Source organism: Corylus avellana, chromosome 11 (assembly GCF_965113065.1).
Source record: "Corylus avellana chromosome 11, dhCorAvel1.hap1.2, whole genome shotgun sequence".
Taxonomy (NCBI): domain Eukaryota; kingdom Viridiplantae; phylum Streptophyta; class Magnoliopsida; order Fagales; family Betulaceae; genus Corylus; species Corylus avellana.
In genome coordinates, this window is record NC_142500.1 from 12,279,700 (window position 1) to 12,299,283 (window position 19,584).

Below are 19,584 nucleotides of genomic sequence, written 5' to 3' on the forward strand. Positions count from 1 at the left end.
CGAATTAGGAAAATGATATTTCACAATGATTTGTATCAATTTGAGTTAGCTTTCCAACGCCACTTCAATCACTTCAATCGGATATTTAAGCTGAAAGTTATGGCCAAAATACAGAGACATATGCAGAATCCAAATTTGAATCCAATCCGATTTTGACTCCAATTTGAGAAATTCCGAATTAATCCCTTCCTTTATTTGATTAAACTTAACCACAACATATAAGTCCCATGTTATGATTGGCTAAGCTTAATCATCTCAAAGTGTGCTTTTAAGCCCAAAATCAATGGAATTAATTGCATCTTTATTTATAACCTGAAAACACAAAAACAAAACAAAATCAAACAAATAACAACGCTAAGGAATTAACATATGCAAATTAAGGGGCTTGAATGTGCAACATTCGGCGCTTATCAAGGGGCTTTAATGCTACCTATTTCTTGGCCTCAATACCATTAAATTTTTTTAAGAATTGTTTGGTTGGAAAAACCAAAGAAAAAAAAAAGAGAGAAAATACATTTTACCTCATAAACTATCTATATATTTGCACTATTACCTCTAATGTTTAAAACGTAACATTTGACCCCCCAAACTTTCAAATTGTTGCAATTCAACCATTCTGACTTTTTTTTTTTTCCCGAAAATGCTCCCATCCCAAGTTTTTTTTTTTAAATAAAAAATTTCAAAAAAAAAAAGAAGAAATATGCTGGGGTGGCAAGCCACCGGCCGTCTGGGGGTGGCCGAACCACCCCCAGGGCCCAAGGGGGTGGTTCGGCCTCCCCTTGGGCCAAACTCTCAAAAAACAATTTGAGGGTTTGACACTAAGGGGTGGCCGAACCACCCCTTTAGGCCATGGGGCAGGTTCGGCCACCCCTAGACCGGCAGGCTGGGGGTGGTTCGGGCCCAAGGGGGTGGTTAGGCCACCCCCTAGGGCCAAACCCTCAAATTTTTTTTAAGGGTTTGGCATGGGTGTAAACGAGCCGAGCTTGAGCGAGCTTCCCTTGTTTAGGCATGGCTCGTTTAAATTTTACTCGAGCTCGAGTCGAGCTTAAGGGCGAGCCAAAAAAATCGAGCTCGAGCTAATAATAAGTCGAGCCGAGCCAGCTCGCGAGCTGGCTCTTATATTTAATGTTTTTGTTTTAAATTTTTTTTTTAACTTCAAGTACTCTTAAAACGGCTTAAGAAGTTAGTTTGCATATGAGCATTTCCTTAGCTTGACTAGTCGAGTATGGAGCCTGAGTCAATACAGCAAGGCATTTGGTTTCAAAGAGAGAGGATATGCATCCTTTTATAGATAAGCAAAGTTGGAGATTGATGTTTTCTTAACAATGTGGGACAAGTTAACATGTTGCATTCAAACTGCATTAGGACAATGCCCCCTACAAAAAAATATTTTTTTAACGTTTCTCTCTCAATCCCCCTCACCAGTCACAACGGATCTTCTACCTAAACTCTCATTTCCCACTCTCTCACTCTCACTCACCAGACAGGTAGTGATAGTGTTTGGGTCTGTTTAATTCTTCAATAGTTTATGCCTTTCGCAATCTCCCTCAATAGTTTCTGCTTGATTCTTCTTCCTTTCGTTTGGATATGCTTTAATTGAAACGAGGTTTTTTTAATGATTGCTCTCTCTCTCTTTGATCACGAAGGGTGTAGAATTTTCCATTCTCTAACACTTAAATATAAATGCAATTTTAAGGTTTTAATAATTATGAGATTTATAATTAATTATGTATTAGTTAGTTTATATATATATATATACACACTCGAGCTTATACGAACTGTTCACGAGCTTAGCCGAGTCGAGCCAAGCTTGCTTCGTTTAATATTCGAGCTAGGATTTGTGTTCATGAAGTGCTTCATTTAATATTCGAGTCGAGCACGAGCCGAGCCCGAGCTTGCTCGCGAGACGCTTCGCTCACTTAACAGCCCTAGGTTTGGCCCAAGGGGGTAGCCGATCGAACCACCCCCTCGGGCCCTGGGGATGGTTCGGCCATCCCCAGGCCAAACGGGGTGGCCGGCCACTCCCTATGGGGTGGTTCGGCCACCCCAACATATTTCTTCTTTTTTTGATTTTTTGGATTTTTTTTTTAATAAATAAAATATGTGATGGGGGCATTTTGGGAAAAAAAATCAGAATAGTCGAATTGCAACAATTTGAAAGTTTGGGGGGATCAAGTGTCACATTTTAAATATTGGAGGTAAAAGTGCAAATATGTGGATAGTTCAGGAGGTAAAATGTATTGTCCCCAAAAACAAAAAAAGGAGAGGAGGAAAGAAGAGGGGAGTAGGGGGGAGGGGAGAGGAGGAGGGAGCTCCCCCACATGTTTTTTCTCTCTAGGTTTTCTCCTAGCAAGAAACCTAGGGCCGACTTTTTTCCTCCCATCTAACATATTCACTTATACATTTTGTTAGGTGTAAATCCTCCACCTAACCACTAGAGGGTTTTGCCCGTGTTTTACCCGTACTTCACCATCGAATTTGTTTAGTGTCTTTGCTTAACCATCAAAGGGTTGTTGTTAAGCATATTTTCCAACTTAACTATCTATCAAAAGGCTGTTAAGCGTATTCCCCCCACTTAACCACTAAGGGTTTTGCTAAGTGAATTCCTCCCACTTAACCGCTGGGTTACTCAACATACACTTTTACAATCTATATTACACACCACATGTTTCCACCAGACGTCATTCACTTTAAAAGCTCATTTCTTTTCAATCATGTGATAACATAGTTTCATATATGCATTCAAATATTATAGGCCTTACAATCACAAATGAAAACGTATATAAAATGCAATAAAACATTTTAAGTGCAGGGTCAGTAAGTTTATATTTACAATTTATGCTTAAATCTTCTGAACTAAAACCTTTGTGACTTGGTGCGACTTACTCTATTTTTACATTGTACCCAATCATTAGGTTTTAATTCCCTTTAAGACCCTAGGACCTCTATCAAACCCTAGAACCTTTGAACATCACGAAAATCCCTTGGAAAAAACCTTGACTTTCATGTTCTAGGACCTCGAATTAAATGTTAATACGATTCTATTTAATTCATTATAGGTAGAAAATCGTCTGCTTTATCTGGCTCAAGTACTCTAGCATATATAGTTCTTCGTTCCAACTCTTCTCTGTATACTTGATAAACTCAAGAAAATTGAAAGAGAAAAATAAAGTGATTGAGCTCAGTCAACCAAGCATCGACCAAGGGTTACTGGAACCCTACTAGACTCTTTGCCTCAGGCTCGGTCGACCGAAGATCAACCGAGGCTCTCTAAAGTTATTGCCTTAAGCTCGGTCGAACGAGGGAATATTGGTAGCAACCCAAACTTTTCAAAGTTGCCCAAAAACCCCATCTTTCAACCTCTATCCACTCCAACGGGTTTGTAGACCCAACGTACAACATGTATACAATGAAATCAAACAATTGAAATCATTGAAAAACATCAAACTTTCAAATCTAAGAGAAAACCTTAGTTTTGTAAAAACGCTAGCTTTTAAACCCTTCTGCATTCTAACAAAATTTCGGTAGCACAACGACGAATTTACAAGCGTTTCCAAAGTACATGAAAGCCCTTTTTTGCACACTGTCTTAATGAAAATACTTTGAAACACCTATTCTGTCACAACTTGGGATACCACTATTGACAACATGTTTCCTATAATATAACTATCTATATATGTACAAAAGTTAGGAGTGTGTGTAGCATTTTTCTTTTTATAATCCTAAATTTGAACCCTAAAACAACATGATAAGGAGTGGCAAGTGACTTCGCCCCATGGATAAGCATGCAATCTCTATTACTGCCTTCTAGTTCAGCCACTAGCAAGTAGGAGCATTCTATAGGTCAACCTCTAAACAACTTGTGATGAAGGAAATTGATTAAGCATGCAATCTCTATTACTGCCTTCTAGTTCAGCCACTAGCAAGTAGGAGCATTCTATAGGTCAACCTCTAAACAACTTGTGATGAAGGAAATTGATTAATAAATGTAGCAGAAGTGACTCATACATCCTCCTTGAGTGGATATATAGAGTTTTTTCTTCCTTCTCTTCTCCCTCTCGTCGGCACGTGTGAGTTGGTTTTACATTGAACCTTAAGCGTTTGAGTCTGTTAAATATATTGTTGAATATATTGAGAGCGGAAGAAGGAGAGAGGGGAAGAATATAAGGACTACATTGTATTCTCTTCTATATTAACTCTCTATTTATAGAGAGAAAAAAGTAATGGGCAAGAAACCCTAGAACATATAAGGCAATATAATATAAAATATTCTAACAGAATTATTGGTGACCGAAGGGCTGTTTTAGTCGACATGCATTTGGTTGAGAGGAGACATGGCTGCTAAGAGTCACATTGTGTCTTTTGATTGGGTTGGTTGTTGTTCTGTCTCCCCTGGATGGGATGGATGTGGGTGGTGATGGTGAGGTTGGAGAGGTCCTTCTTTTTCCGTATGTGTATCTATCCCCTGTTGTGTTGGGAGATTTCGGGTATTCAGATGGGGCTTTGTCTTGTGCAAAGGAGATTTGTCCTATTGTGTGGGTCATGAGGAGCAAACTTTACCTCTTTTGATAGCAAGAGGATCATTGTCATGAGGAATTGGTTTCTCCCTCTAATCTTGGTATTTAAAGAAAGAGGGAGCTAAGAAATTTGGAGTGCTTCATCAACTATGATGTCAGAGGCGAGTGTTCAAGTTGTAGAAAAGGCAAGGCTCAATGGCTCATCATGTCTCTTAGCGTTGTGCGCAGTTTATGGGGGGGTCTCTTGTGGGGCTTCAGGTGGTATTTTACTTAATTGGGACTTAAAGGTGGCACAGAAGTTAAAGGTGTCTGGGAGTCTAATTCCTGTAATTCAAATAGGATGTACATCTTGCCTTGGTGTTTTTTTTTTTGGGGGGGGGGGGGGGGGGGGGAGGGTTTTGCTTTTTTTAGTTGTGTTCCTTTTTGTATACTTCCTATGTACTTAGAGCATTCCCAGCAGTTTCCCTGTCATATTCCTTAAGTTTAAAGAACCAAACTACTTTTTGCTTCCCTATATCAAAATACACCACAATAGCTTCCCTTAATCATTCCCTATATCATTAAAATAATATTTTTTACTTTTTTTTTTTTTTTCTTGAAACTCTTTTCTTCTCTCTCTCTCATGTCTCCGTCTTCGTCTTCAAGCTAAGCTGTAGTTGCAAACCCACAAACGACAATGCAGAGATTATCTTAAAAAACCATGACTTTCTTCCATGACTTTCTTCAATAAGCACCCTCACTTCCTCCTTTCCTCCAAATCAAATCAGCCCTTCAACCTCCTTCACGCGGCATCACACTCCACACACCATGAAATTCCCCAATCCCATTCCTCACTCTCAAATGGGTCTTCCCCAAACCCAACCACAATTCAATCCAAGCCGTAGAAGACCCACCGGCCAGAGCAACTGCAATCATCTATCAGACGCTGAAAGAACTGGGTTTGGGCTAGTTCGCCTTCAAAATCACCCAGACGATCAGACCCACAAACAGAGCCACGACGAATTTGCCGCCGATGTCGAAAAGGTATATAGAATCTTAAAGAAATTCCACTCGAGGGTTCCCAAATTGGAGCTTGCTTTGCTAGAATCCGTTGTTGTTATGCGTTCGGGTTTAGCCGAGCGCGTATCTAATGAGGCGGTTTGCCTCGGCCAGGAATGGTTAAGAAAGCGATTAAAGTATTGAAAATTTGGGTTTGCAGGGTTGTTTTTGGTTGCAGGGTTGTTTTTGTGTCAGCCGTTTGGTGAAGTGCGAGAGAGAGAAACAGAGGCGAGAGAGAGACGTGCGGGAAAAGATGTGAGAGGAGAGAGTTTTTTTTTTAATTTAATAAGCATATGGATCACTACAGTAGAACCCAAAACATTGGGTTCTACTGTAGCAGCTGAAGATTTGAGGAAGCATATAGGGAGCCTGCTGTAGGTGAATTTTTACAATTTTTTAGACATATTCCCTATACATAAGGAACAGACTCCCTTATAGGGAGTCGCTGGGAATGCTCTTAGGGGCATCTTTTATATGTATATATATATATATAAGTGACTCATACAAGAACCCCAAGATTTGAATGTAGACTCGAGTTTTAATAACTATTTGATGCATCCTTTATTCATCGAGAGATAAATCACTACTACACAAATATTCTCACCCCACAAACGGGAGTAAATTACAATGATGTTTGTCGTATTGCTAAGCAATTTTTGCAATCTAAAAAAAAAAAAAAAAAAAAAAAAAGGCACCAATTTTTTCTGTTGTATGTATAATTCCTCCTAGCAGGGTTGTAGTAAATGGGTGGTAACTCAATAAAAAGAGAAACAAACCAATCCCAGGCTCCATCTCAGTATTTATTCTCTTCCTGCCTGTTTTGACAAAGTGAAGCACAGTTGATTGCAGGAAAAAGAGAAGAGACTAAAACTCAAACTTCCTCTTTGCACGCTTGTTGGCTTTCATAAGTTCCACCAACGACGGAAGAGGCTGAGGCACAGGAACATTCATTGACCTGTACATCTTTCTAAATCTTTCATTAAAGCTCTTTGAAGATCCAATTGTTAACGAAGAAGAATTCTTACAAACTTGTGTCTCTGTATCCACTGCCTTCTGACATTGTACTACAGTACCATCCATATCTGTCTTAATTTCAGATTTCTGGCATTTCACTTCAGCATCCTCTTCCAATGAGAATTCTTTTGCTTTGTTGGCAGCCACTTGTGGAGGGTCATTGTTGATTGATACAACTCTCGGCTCTTCATGTGAAAAACTAAAATCTTGAAGACCAAGTCTCGCTCTTCCAAATAATGTCACACTCTTACTTGGAGGGGATAATTTTATAAGTCCTTTCATGCCAGTAGATACTTTTACTGGCTCAAATTGAGGTTCCACATAAGTTTCGGTGTGCCCTTCACCTAGAGAACTACTAACAACTTTGGCCGGTACATCTACACCTGGAGAAGCTTCGGCAATGTCAAGAAGCTTCCAGATAGGGTCGTTTGAAGCGAATCGAGTGCCAAAGCAGTGTTTCTTAACATAATCCAGCTCCATAGCCCTGCAATTGGGGGTTGTTGAAACAATCCACTTGGGTGATAGAAGTTGAAGGGCCCATTCTAACTCTTCCCTCGACGAGTGAATAGAGTAACAAACATGCCAAACACCAAACTGGTCCTTTACTGCTTCATTGAATCTCATTTTCCTTTGACTTTCATTCTCTGAGTACTCTTCTTCACATGCATACCACTGTGCTGATGGGCGTATTATAAGAGGCTCAGGCTGGAAGTTAGCTCGGGCCTCAACAAGCTTTGCTTTTGCTCTTTCATACAGTTTAGGAAACCCATCTAACACCTGAAAGCGGGAAGAGGGATCTTCCGAGATAATTGCAGGAAATGTAAGTGTAAGAGCTTGGAAACATTCTGGCTTAGTGGCCTTATCAACATATATCTTAGACCCAAACGTTTGGGACACATCTGCTAATATTTCTTCCTGACCAAGTAGATCACAGGCCAGATATACCACGGAGGCATCTGGATGCTTCCATATACAATTAATAACCTGTTTCATGGGTGCGCAATTTGATGTTAGAAGAAGATTGCAGTTATTTTGATACATGGCATAAGAAATGGGGCTAACATCTAATATACAACAGTAAAGAAAACAAATCAAACCCGTCCACCCACTCACAGACAGAGTACACGGACAGCTAAGAAATATAATAACATCACATAAGCATGCAATTTTGCTAGATTAACAATAACCGAGATAATAACAACGAGAAGTAAAAGATCATTTTGTTCAAGTATAACTTGAGGGGGAAAACAATCTTTTCTTTTCTTTTTTTCATAATAGGACACACTTTTGAATTACTGTTGCTGATCTAGATCAATGCTTAATTTAAGAATTTCAAATTATGCTTAAGCGCCTTATTAGTGGACACATGTCAAAGGGAGTAAATATGGGTTTACAGTTCATTCTTGTATTAATCACAAGACTTAAATCAGAGTTCAATGTTAACTTGAACTCTAGATTAACCATTCATTCTTGTAATACTCACAAGACCTAAATCGAAGTTCAATATTAACTTGAACTCCAGGTCACTGTTCATTCACAATGAAGAAAACAGCATCACAGGACTTAAACCAGAGTTCAATTTTTTTTATTTTTTTTATTATTTTTTTTCTGGGCAATCGGTGTCTCAATATTAACTTTGAGATTTTCTGCACCAGTTAGAATGTACAGAGGAAAATAAATCATCTTTGCTTAAAATAGGGCTTATATAAGGGGTAAATCATATCTGTATAAAACTGATTACCAATGGTAATGTATGAATCATTGAAAAGAGATTTAAAATCAGGTTCCTAAACATATGCTATCCGCATACAAAGGGTCATGATTCACCAAAATCAGGTTCCTATACACAGGCTATCAGCATAAAAATGGTCATGGTTCATCAGACTACAGGTGCTGCAAACAAAGGCATATTGTCCACAAAAAATTTCAGAGAGTAATTTGACATAAAACAGATTAACACTACATAGGAGCAAGATAAGCAATGTTACAGGCAGAGCCAGAAAGATTTGGATCATGCAAAATGCTTATCTGTACCTACAGTTATATGATATTTACAAATCAAAATTTCAATTCTAAAATGAGAAAAACAAAATAAAGTATATAGGGCCTAGAGTGAGGTGATTATTCAGACAAGTGCAAGATCTCTGAGACCATTCACACAGTATAAAGAAACATGAATAGAGTGAGGACCATCAGTACCTGCCTGATTGCTGAATATTTGCTGGGAAGTTTTTGATGAAATCTCCCAAATGTGCAGTCTAGGAAAACATAATCAAGTCGACACCTTGGCTCTTTTCCTTTCTTGCCAACATACTTCTCCGGTAAACTTAAGAGACACTCAGGTGTGAGTCTGCAATCTCCCGTATGCAGGATGTTACCAAAATTGCCTTCAAACAAGAACATTACAGCTCCTGAAGTTTATAGAATCCATGCCAGACAAGGGATGATCTGTCAATAGAGCTCCCCCAAATCATTATAGGTTTTGTACACAAATTAAATATGGAGCAAACGCAACACCCGCCCCCTTTCTGACATACATAGAGACACACAAAGGGCCCAGCTTAATCCCAACTACCCCTATTTATTAAAGTTAGAGTTGTTATAAACTTCACTGCATGTCATTAACTATTTTTCCTCCACAAAAAACTCTGGAAGCACATATCTACCACCAGTTCATTCATCTCTCTCAATTTCTATGGGTAACATCCACTCCAATCTCTATTCTCACCTTAGAATGACAAAATGAAACTTAAATACAAATACATTTTGCATATCCTCAAGCAAATGCCAGAAAAAGTCAAATTTCAGGGAAGCATGCAGACGAGTCCTCTTCTTTCCATAATTAACCAGTTACAAAGAAACAGGAAACAGTCATCAAATTCAAAATTCAAATGCATGGACTGCATATAAATTTTGTGGGAGTTTCTAGTTAGTGAAGATACAAAGCAAAGACATATATCCAATACGGTTGAATTTTCTAATCTACAAAACATAGGTGTCATTACATACTAATGTAGACACAAACTTTTAAAGACTTGAAAATCCTAGCAACATATAATCAAATATCCAATAATTCTCAGCAAATTACTAATGATTTAGTCCTTGTTCCAGAATATTGAAATAAATCTTTTTAAGTTATCAATGTGGGGGGGACCGGGGTTTATTCTGCAGGGATGGGTCCGAAGGGCCCTGCCTTGGAGAGGTTCCCCGACATCAAAAAAAAAAAAAAGTTATCAATGTGGGGGAACCGGTTATCCATCATGATCATGATCTCACACCAGCTGTTTTTGCTTTTAATTCCATCAAGTTGTTTTGAGAGCTCATCTAAGACCACATGACGGGGACAAAAAGATTCTGAGTTTCAGGGCCAGGTTCCTTACATTTCTCTTGGAAAAGTGTTTGGCGGACTAAGGTTCCACGGTAAAGATCTTTCCTAGGGCCGTCAACAAAACAAAAAAGGCCACCGTCAAAGGAACCTTAGTCCGCCAAACACTTTTCCAAGAGAAACGAAAGCCATCATTAGCTGTTATTATCCTATTGTGGGTGAGCCAATGTTAGCCATTAGAAGCTCATTAGGAGTCCAATAACACCCTGTTCTATAAAGGGTTGTAAGCTGACAGTAATAAAAGAACAGAATGAAGTTGAGTTCAGTCTCTATTTCTTTTGAGGTGTGATTCCTCTGTTAGGTGAGATTCCAACCTTTGCTATGAGAGTTAGTGTAATACTAACAAGTGAAGTATTGATTTCTTACTTCTGGATTTCGGACATGCATCAAGGATGCATCAAGTAGTTTGTTCAGATTACAAAAACAGAACTGTATGGCTTGGGGAGAAATTAAAGAAAAGCATAACTTCAACTGAAACCGTTAACAGAAGAACGCCATTGAAAAGTAAATATTTAAGCAAATCCCATTCTTAGGAGAAGCATTCAAAGAAGAACCCTAACCACAATTCAAAACAAACAGAGTCCAATCAAACTCATACAAGCCAATCATTCTTGATATAAAACATCCTACACTAAGACACAAATCTATAATTCCACAAAACCAGATGAGCACAGAGCCCATTAACCAACAAAATACAATACAAACGCAATTATAACCAGAAAAAGAAGAAAGCCTACCAGGACAGTGATTTGCGTCGAATGCGGTGACGGTGAAAGCCCCATCAGGATCATCGACCACCACCGTTTGCCCCACCTCAATACCCACCTCAATACCCACAAACAACGCCTCATCAAGCTGCACAAAAAAGCCACAAAATTACACCCAAAAAAAAAAGAAGCCATGCTTTAAATCATGGCAAAAACTGGTAGATAAAAGAGACAGACCTGAGGGTAGTGTTGGAAAAGAAGGGTCTTGGTGAGAAGGGTAGAGTAGATAGGGAAAGAGAAGTGGGTGCAGATACCAGAGGAGTGGTCTTTGTGGGCATGGGTTAAGAAATGGTGTCTCTTTCTCTTTGAACACAGACTCCATGTGTCCACTGAGAATGGTAGCCCTTTGGGCATTTCTATTGGCATCTCTTTTCCTGCTTTTGAAGATTTGATTTGGGAATAATGGGTTTCAGAGGAGAATGATATGAACCCTCCACATGAAGGAAGAGAGAGAGGAAGGGAGGGAAAACTGGTTTGGGGATGGAAATAGAAAGAGGGAAAGGTAAAGATCGGATGCATCAGTATCTTTTATTCTTTTTCTAAAACCGACATTATGGACCTTAGATTAATTTCTTTTACAGCACTAACCTTTTTATTTTTTAAAAAAATTTAAAGAACAAAATACTTTTTCTTTTTCTTATTTAAATATATTTTGTACTTAAAATATATTTAAATAAATTAGCTAAAGTCCATACACCCCCTCAAACTACCATCCAATTGATAATGTTCTCCTCAACCTTTCAATTTTGACAATATCTTCTTAAACTATCAAAATATTGTCAATGTCCCTCAATACTAGCAAAAAGATAAAAATGTATCTATATATTTCTCAATAAAACAAAAATATCCTTATAAATTCGGCAAAATATTAAAAATTAATTAACAAAAATTTTAATTAAAAAATAATAATTTATTAATTAAAAAAATGATTTTGTTTTATTTTTATTTTTTTCAACGAAAATTTTTAATTTTTTTTAAAATGGAAATTTTTATTCAAAAACAATGATTTTTTTTTTAAAAAAAAAATCTGTTTTAAAAAACGAAAATTTTTTATTTTTTTAGACGTCAATTTTTTTTTGAAAAAACCGAAGTTTTATTTTTTAAAAAATTATAAAATAAAAATAAAAACGAAAATTTTCAATTTTTATAAAAAAAAATCAAGATTTTTTAATTTTTTTTCTTATAAAAAAGATTTTTTAATTTTTTTTCTTATAAAAAAGATTTTTTTAAAAAAAATTTGGCCACTCCTCGGAATTTTTTTTTTTTTTTTTTTCAGTTTTAGGTTTTTTCTATAAGTTTTACTCTTTTTTTTTTTTTTTTTTTATTTTACTAAGAGTAGTTTTGTCATTGGGGGACATTAACAATGTTTTGATAGTTTTGAGGAGACATTGTCACAATTAAAAGTTTGGGAGACATTGTCAATTAGGTAGTAGTTTAAGAGAGATATGAAGACTTTCCCAGTATATTTTCTTTACTTTTTGGCGAAACTTCACTTTAAAACTCCTGAATTACCACGTATTTAGAGAAGACTCCCCTAAATTTCAATTTCACCCCTGAACTTTCAATTTGATGCAATGCCTTTATCAATTTTAAAACGTTAAAAGTGATAAAATGTTCGCCCTTGATTTTTTTATAAAAGTAAAGTTATTATAAAAAAAAAAAATTAGAAAAAAAAAAAAAAACACACAAGGTGATCAACCCACTGTTGGATCCCCTTGTGACCTTTTTTTTTTTTCTTCTTCTTCTTCTTCTTTTTTCAGTTTTTCAATGAAAAATAAAAACGAAAATCGAAGGGTAATTCGGTCTTTTTAGGGATTTCTTTAGGGTTTAACGGCAAAAATTAACAGAGGGGTAAATTGCATCAAATTGAAACTTCAAGGGATGAAATTGAAAGTTTTTGAAATATGGGAGATCTTCTTAAACGCATGTTATGAAATTTGTCAATATATATAAAATTCAAGTAGGGGCCAAATTTAAAAAATTTAAAAAAAAAAATGAAAAATATAAAAAAGCCTCACAAACTAACAGCTATTTGCAATAGAGCCTCACAATGTTCAAAATGTGCTAAAATAGCTCATCAAACTACCAAAGTGTGTCAAAAATTTCATATATTTTATTATATTCCTATAATACATCTATTCTTTTAAAAACTAGATAAAATAAAATAAAATAAAAAAACTAAATTATTTTTTAAACAAAAAAAGTGAAGAAAAGAAAAACCCAAGGGGGGAATAAGAACAATTTTTTTTTTTTTTTAGAATAAATAAAATATTAGTCACTGTAGTTGGCTTAAATTATAAATCACTTGTACGGTATAAAAAAATATGGATAAATGCAAAATCAAACCATGTGGTTGGCTCAATTGGCAACCACCCCTTTCATTTTTTTAATTTTTTAATTTTTTATTTTATTACTTTATTAATCTTTTTTATTTTAGTTTTTAAAAGAATAGGGGTATTATAGGAATATTAAAAATATTTTGCCTTTTTGACACACTTTGGTAGTTTGATAGGTTACTTTAGTACATTTTGAACATTGTGAGGCTTTATTGCAAACGATTGTTAGTTTAAGAAGTTTTTTTATATTTTTCCCAAAAAAAAAAATCATTTTATAAGAAAAAGAATTAAAAATTTTTGATTTTTTTATAAAAATTGAAAATTATCTCTTTTAAAAAAAAAAAATTGAATAAAAACTTTCTTTTTAAAAAAAATTAAAATTTCATTTGAAGAAATAAAAATTTTCAAAAAACAAAACGTTTTTTTAAATAAAAATTTCCCCTTTTTTATAAAATTCGTTTTAAAAAATTAAAAAAATAAATCTTTTTTAAAAAATAAATAAATAAATTATTTTTTTAAAATTAAAATTTTCATTTTTTAAAAAATTAAAGATTTTTTTTTTTTTTTTTTTTCAAATTTATAGTGGTACTTTTGTCTTGTTGAGAAATCTATATGGGTATTTTTATCTTTTTGTTAACCTAGTGGCCCGAGGGTCATTGACAATATTTTAGTAGTTTGAAAGTTTGGAGGGACAGTATCACAATTTAAATTTTGGGGAAGACATTGTCACAATTGAAATTTTGGGTGGTAATTACATTTTTCTCCCATGAACTATCACGTTCTGTCAATTTACCCCCATGAACTACAACGTTTACTACCCAAGTCAAATGTCATTGGACAGTCATAATGGGTTAAAACAAGATGTGCCAACCAGATAGAATTCTACATATCTTATGCTTGAGAGTGTTATTCACTATAGGTGTGCTTTTAGTTATTTGGAGATGACTGATAAAAACTATAAGCATTGTCCTACTGCATCTGAGTGGGAAAAGATAGATAATATTAGTAGTTTCTTAGCTTGCTTTTACCAAGCTACATGTGCTTTTTTTGGTACTAAGTATCACACTGCTAACTTATACTTTCCCGTAGTTGCCATGATTTATGTGAGCTTGAAGGAAGACCTTGTGAGTGAAGATGAGCATAAGAGGTTAATGGCAACTCAAATGATCTCTAAGTTTGAGAAATATTGGTTAGAATTTAGTGAAGTGTTGGTCGTAGCAGTTATCTTAGATCCTCGTTACAAGCTTTATCTTGTAAATTATCACTATACGAAGATCTATGGAGTTATGAATTCTACACAGTATGAGAATGTTTATGAGAAATTAAAGAAAATTTTTATGGAGTATTGTGCTTCTTCTATACCTTCAAATTTAAGCTCTATAACTATTCAGCTGCCCCAAGTACCTTGAGCAACACTAGCTTGGCAAAAGGTGAATAATATCATTAATTTCTTATCTTGTTAGCAACTTAGTATATAGTATATATATTCTTAATTATTTATGTTTATATTCTATCTTTTTCATGTAGAAATATTTGGTATTTGGTGGAATTGATGTTAATTCACAGAAGAATCAATTGGAAATTTATTTGGAAGAACTTAGATCTGTGGCTGTGAATGATTCATTTGACATCCTTTCATTTTGGAAAGGAAATGAATTTCGCTATCTTGAAGTAGCTGATATGGCTCGTGATATTTTGAGTATTCTTGTTTCTACTGTTGCTTCAGAATCCACTTTTAGTATTGGTGGATGTGTGATTGATCAATATAAGAGCTCACTCAAGCTTGATATTGTTGAGGCATTAATTTGCACTAGAGATTGGTTATATGGAAATCAAGGTAATATTATTTATTTGCATATTTAATTTCTTCATTTACTTGTATTATTTTTTAACTACACTATAATAATATTAATTCCTTTTTCTTTTCTTTTTTCTTTTTGTATAGAACAAGTGAAGTTGGATAGCAAAGAAGATGAAGTTTTGACAACTGATGTTAATTCTTGTAACATTGCAAATTCATCTGGAGCACAATCTGTTAATATTTCTTAAAATATTAACCTTATTTAGTTAATATTTTGTAATTAATCTAATGATAATGGCCCATGGGAACCTTATTTAGTTATTTTGTAATAAATCTAATGATGATGGAGTTTGTTTATTTTTTCTTTATTATTTTGTTTTTGTTAGTTGTTATTATTATTATTTTTTTTTATGATCTTTTTCTTTCTTGCTAATTTGCTATGACGGAAATGCCAAAATGGACTATTTAATATGTATAGAGTTGAAAATTGCTAATCTTTGTGAATGTTTTTATTCACAATTCAAAAATGCAGAAACAGTCGAGTGGCTGGTGAAATTTTGCAGAGAATCACCATGTGATCCAAGGCATAGAAGCTATCAATTATATCGGCTATGATCATGATTATTGACAAGCAAATTAGAAAAAAGAAGTTTATTCCCGCAATCTGCAACCAGTGGTCCAGTAGAATATGCCTCTGATTATCAACAAGCATGGTAACAGGAAGAAAATGAGTTGGAATGGTTTTGTGACTGTCTTAGGCAGTGTTTCATTGATGTTCATGGAACTGGCAAGGAGGGTCGTTGCATTAATTTATTATTACATTATTTTTTCCATTTTTCATTAAGGATTTCTTTTTAAAAAAAAGGACGGGTCGTGTTACCTATTTAGAGGTCGGGTTGGGTCTACCCGATATGACCCGGTTATATTAAACGGGTTAAGCGGGTCGTGTTGGGTTACCCAGATATTTTCCGTATTATAATCGTGTCAGACCCGCTAACCCGTTTAGGTAAACGAGTCGTGTTTGTGTATTGGGTAATCGTGTCGCGGGTATGAACGGGTAATCGTGTCTACCCGGTTACCCATTTTGCCAACCCTAACCCAACCACATCAAACTACCATTTACTTCCTAAAAAATCCCTTCCATCGGACAACCTCATTAAAAAACTTGAAATGACCCAAATACTCTAATTTTATAAACAAAAATTACATATAATACCGTTAAAATATAACAAATTAAAAAAATATATATTATTAATGTATCAGTACCAGTTTCAATAAAAAAAAAATTCAAAAAATTAAAACAAAACATATAAATATATTAAAATTTAAAAACACATATAAATTAATTTATAAAAATAAAAAGTCAATATAAAAAACTAAAAAAATTGTTAAAAAAAAACCTAAACTAAATATATATATACAAAATCAGTCCACGTGTTTGTCCTAAATTAAAAATCCATGTGTGTGATATAAAACAATAATAATAATAATAATAATAATAATTCAGAGATTATCGGGACAAGACAAAATAACAATTTAGTCCATGTAATCAAATTCTATCAAAACACTTGACAGATTTCATTAATGTCTCACATCATCACCAATAGAACGATGATACATGTTATTCTTATTTAAAAATAAATAAATATATTAAAAATATAAAAATATAAATTATTTAAAAATAAAATAAAATAATTGAGGGGTGGTTGCCCAGGGGGTGGCCAACGAGCCACACCTAGAGTGGCTAGGGGTGGCTCGCCGCCACCCCCGGCCCATGGGGGTGGTGCGCGGCCACCCCCAGCCTATTTTTTTTTCTTTAAAAAAAATTAATTTATAAATTTTATGTATTTATATTTTTTGTTTTAATTTTTTATTTGGGGGTATTTTTTTTTTTTATGAGATTTAACGTCTAAAAGGGAATATTCCATCCAATTTAACAAGGTTGACTAACGGAATGGAGTTTTTGAGAAGTAAATGGTAGTTTGATGTGGTCAGGTAGTAATCGTGGTAGTTCATGGGGGTATATTGACGGAACGTGGTAGTTCATGAGGGAAAAAGGTAATTATCCCAAATTTTGGGGAAGACATTATTAATTGGGTGGTAGTTTGAGGGATGTATATGGACTTTACCCTTCTTTATTTTATTTTTGTATATTTCTTATCCTCCTCATCTATACACCACTCTATTCCAAATACAAAACACCTACAACCATCAACCAAAACTACGGCCAAATCTAGCAGCGGAGCCACATTAGGGTGTGTGGGGGTTTTGGCCCCCAATAAAACACTAAAGGCATTAGATAAAGCCTCCGAAGAGGAAATTTAGACCTCCGATGAAGCGAGAAGGAGAAGGAAAGAAAGTGAATATAGAAGAAGATGGAGGAAGAAGCCGGATGGCAGTCCGTTGGCAGGAGGTTTCTTCGGAGAGTTCTAGAGAGTTGCAACTATGGTTGACTTGTCAAGAAGTTGAACTCTATTTTTATTGTTTAAATATTCATTTCCTGGATATATGGGTGTTAAATATATTAGAGAGATATATTGAAGAAGAGAGATAGAAGAGAGCGCGCGAAAGCATATAATGGACTATATTATAGCAAGACTGATATGAGAATAATTACAGGAACCTCTATTTATAGAGAGGTTATGAGTGATAGGCAAGTAATTTAGTAAACTAAGAAAAGGTAAACCTAGTAAACCTAGAATACATAAGAAGGTAAATTACCCTAGAAAAATATTCTTAATCCCTCCTCAAACTCAAGGTGTAAGCTTGAGTTTGGGTAAAAGAAAGGGAAAGAAAGATGAATTCACCGAAAAAGCTACTTGTACCGAAAGAGTTGCCGAAGTGATGCCATAAAACTTGCTAATCTGCAATAGTGGATTTTGCCGCTGTGATTGGCATTGACTGAATTTAGCCATGCATTTAAGCTAGAGCTTGATTCACTTGGTAGTAGTTTGACTAGAAAACCATATACTAGTAATGGAATAGGTGACATGGTCAGCTGAGTAGAGAGAAAAGGGCTGGTTGAGAGAGCTACTATGGCCCAAAACCCTTGAACCTACTAGCATGGTCGGCTGATTTGGCTTGAAACCTTTGGATCGTCTTGCCTGGTCGGCTAAGCTAAGAGAAAATGGCCAGTTGAAATGGGCTAATCACGCCCGAAAACCAGTGGACCGTTGAAATGATCGGTCTGATCCGCAAATTTTGACAAGTAATGGTTTGATGGCTTGAAGAGAGGCGACAGTGACCAATAATGATAGAGGTTGGGAAGGCATAAGTGGTTCGGTTGAAATGGGCTTCTTTGGCCCAAACCCATGGACCGGATGAAAGATTGGTCTGACTAGAGTATGCCCACCGCAAGAAGAATGAACCGGGTTTAACTATGCCCAAAAAGGCTTTGGAACCGAACTGAACAATATATGAAGCGACTTAAATCGGACAAAACAAACGCCTTAACTTTGTGAAGAATCTCATTTTGCGTCATATAGAGATTCCAAAAACAAAAACAAACCACAAATATGAAATCATGACAAAAAATTGAGTAGAAAACACATGGCTATCTAAAAGTCAACAGTCAAAGTCAATCCTGGCAATGGTCAAAGTAAATAGTCAACCTAAAAAGTCAAACAAGCCAGCATGATGACGTGGTAAGGGTGCTGATGTGGTAGAAGGTCTGGCGGTGCACGTGGCATTAGGGCTGATGTGGCGTGCTAAGAGGTTGACACGTGTTTGGCAGTAAGTTAGGAGGTCGTCTGTTGCGTGTGGTACATGCGCTTTCCACTGTGCGACACTGGGGTGCATGAATCCCACGAGCAGAACCTTCTGCTGGTGCGTGGCGGCACATCCAACCCATTGGCAGCATTCTGGACGAACTTGAGACTACCGGCGGTAGATCTATGGAACGGCACCGCAACCAAGTTGATCAGAAGAATGCTGCGGCACGTGGGCAACCCGCGTAGAAGCTTCAGGCGGCGCGTGTTGACGCGTGGAAGGTCGAAATTGGCTGTACTTGACGGCTCTGGACTCGTCTGGCCCTTATATGTCGATTGGAGCTATTACCAAGGTGATCGGCACGTAACAGAACAGGCAGATTCTTTAGGGGCTGTGGCAGCTCGTTTGGACACCGTTGGTAAATTTTGGCTAGGGCGATGAGAGTGAAGTTCGTTAAAGGAAAACACTATAAAAGATACGTTTATTGAAGGCTACATAAAAGTTACTTTGATACCATATTAAATATATTGGAGAGATATATTGAAGAAGACAGAGAAAAGAGAGAACGCAAAAGATTGTAGCAAGATTGATACGAGAATGATTAAAGAAACCTCTATTTATATAGAACCTATGAGTGATAGGCAAGATACTTTGTAGACTAAAGAAAAGTAAACTCAGTAGACCTAAAATATATAAGAAGGTAAATAATCCTAGAATAATATTTTTTAACAATGGAAGCATGGGAGCAATGTGTTCGAGTGATAGTCGTGCAGTCCAAAAAGAAATTTTTGTATCAACTCTTTTATAATATATTATTCTAATTGTGCTTTTTCCCACGGATAGTACTTCAATTTCAAGAGTAAATCAAGGATGGAAAAATATTCACAGTTATTCTCTTTTGCCCGTCTTTTCTTAATAAAAAAATAACAAAAATAATAAAAGAAGAAAGAAATCCAACTTTTTCGGGAACCTTTCATTTGGTTGAAAAGCCATCAGATAGATTTTTCTGTAGAGGATG

The 19,584-nt window shown here is 35.7% G+C and overlaps 1 protein-coding gene across 2 annotated transcripts; it reads right to left on the minus strand.

The window, feature by feature from the left end:
• Window positions 1-6,117: 6,117 nt before the first annotated feature.
• LOC132166123 (DNA repair metallo-beta-lactamase family protein) lies at window positions 6,118-11,194 on the minus strand. Of its 2 annotated transcripts, XM_059576889.2 has the most exons (4): window positions 10,899-11,194; window positions 10,692-10,809; window positions 8,769-8,980; window positions 6,118-7,553 (listed from the first exon to the last, which is right to left on the minus strand). In XM_059576889.2, the coding sequence occupies exons 1-4, from the start codon at window positions 11,085-11,087 to the stop codon at window positions 6,420-6,422; spliced, it is 1,653 nt and encodes a 550-aa protein (XP_059432872.2). In that variant the 5' UTR covers window positions 11,088-11,194; the 3' UTR covers window positions 6,118-6,419. The 2 variants fall into 2 exon arrangements, with proteins under 2 accessions (XP_059432872.2, XP_059432873.1); XM_059576890.2 differs by lacking the exon at window positions 10,899-11,194 and having other exon boundaries at window positions 8,769-9,017; window positions 10,692-10,779.
• Between the last annotated feature and the right edge of the window lie 8,390 nt (window positions 11,195-19,584).

Excerpts from the sequence above, each read along its gene's own strand:
- LOC132166123 (XM_059576889.2), bottom strand. The coding sequence starts at position 11,087 with ATGCCAATAGAAATGCCCAAAGGGCTACCATTCTCAGTGGACACATGG. Across the intron at positions 10,810-10,898 it reads TTTTCCAACACTACCCTCAG|CTTGATGAGGCGTTGTTTGT; the intron begins GTCTGTCTCTTT and ends TTTTTTGTGCAG. Across the intron at positions 7,554-8,768 it reads AATATTCAGCAATCAGGCAG|GTTATTAATTGTATATGGAA; the intron begins GTACTGATGGTC and ends CCCATGAAACAG.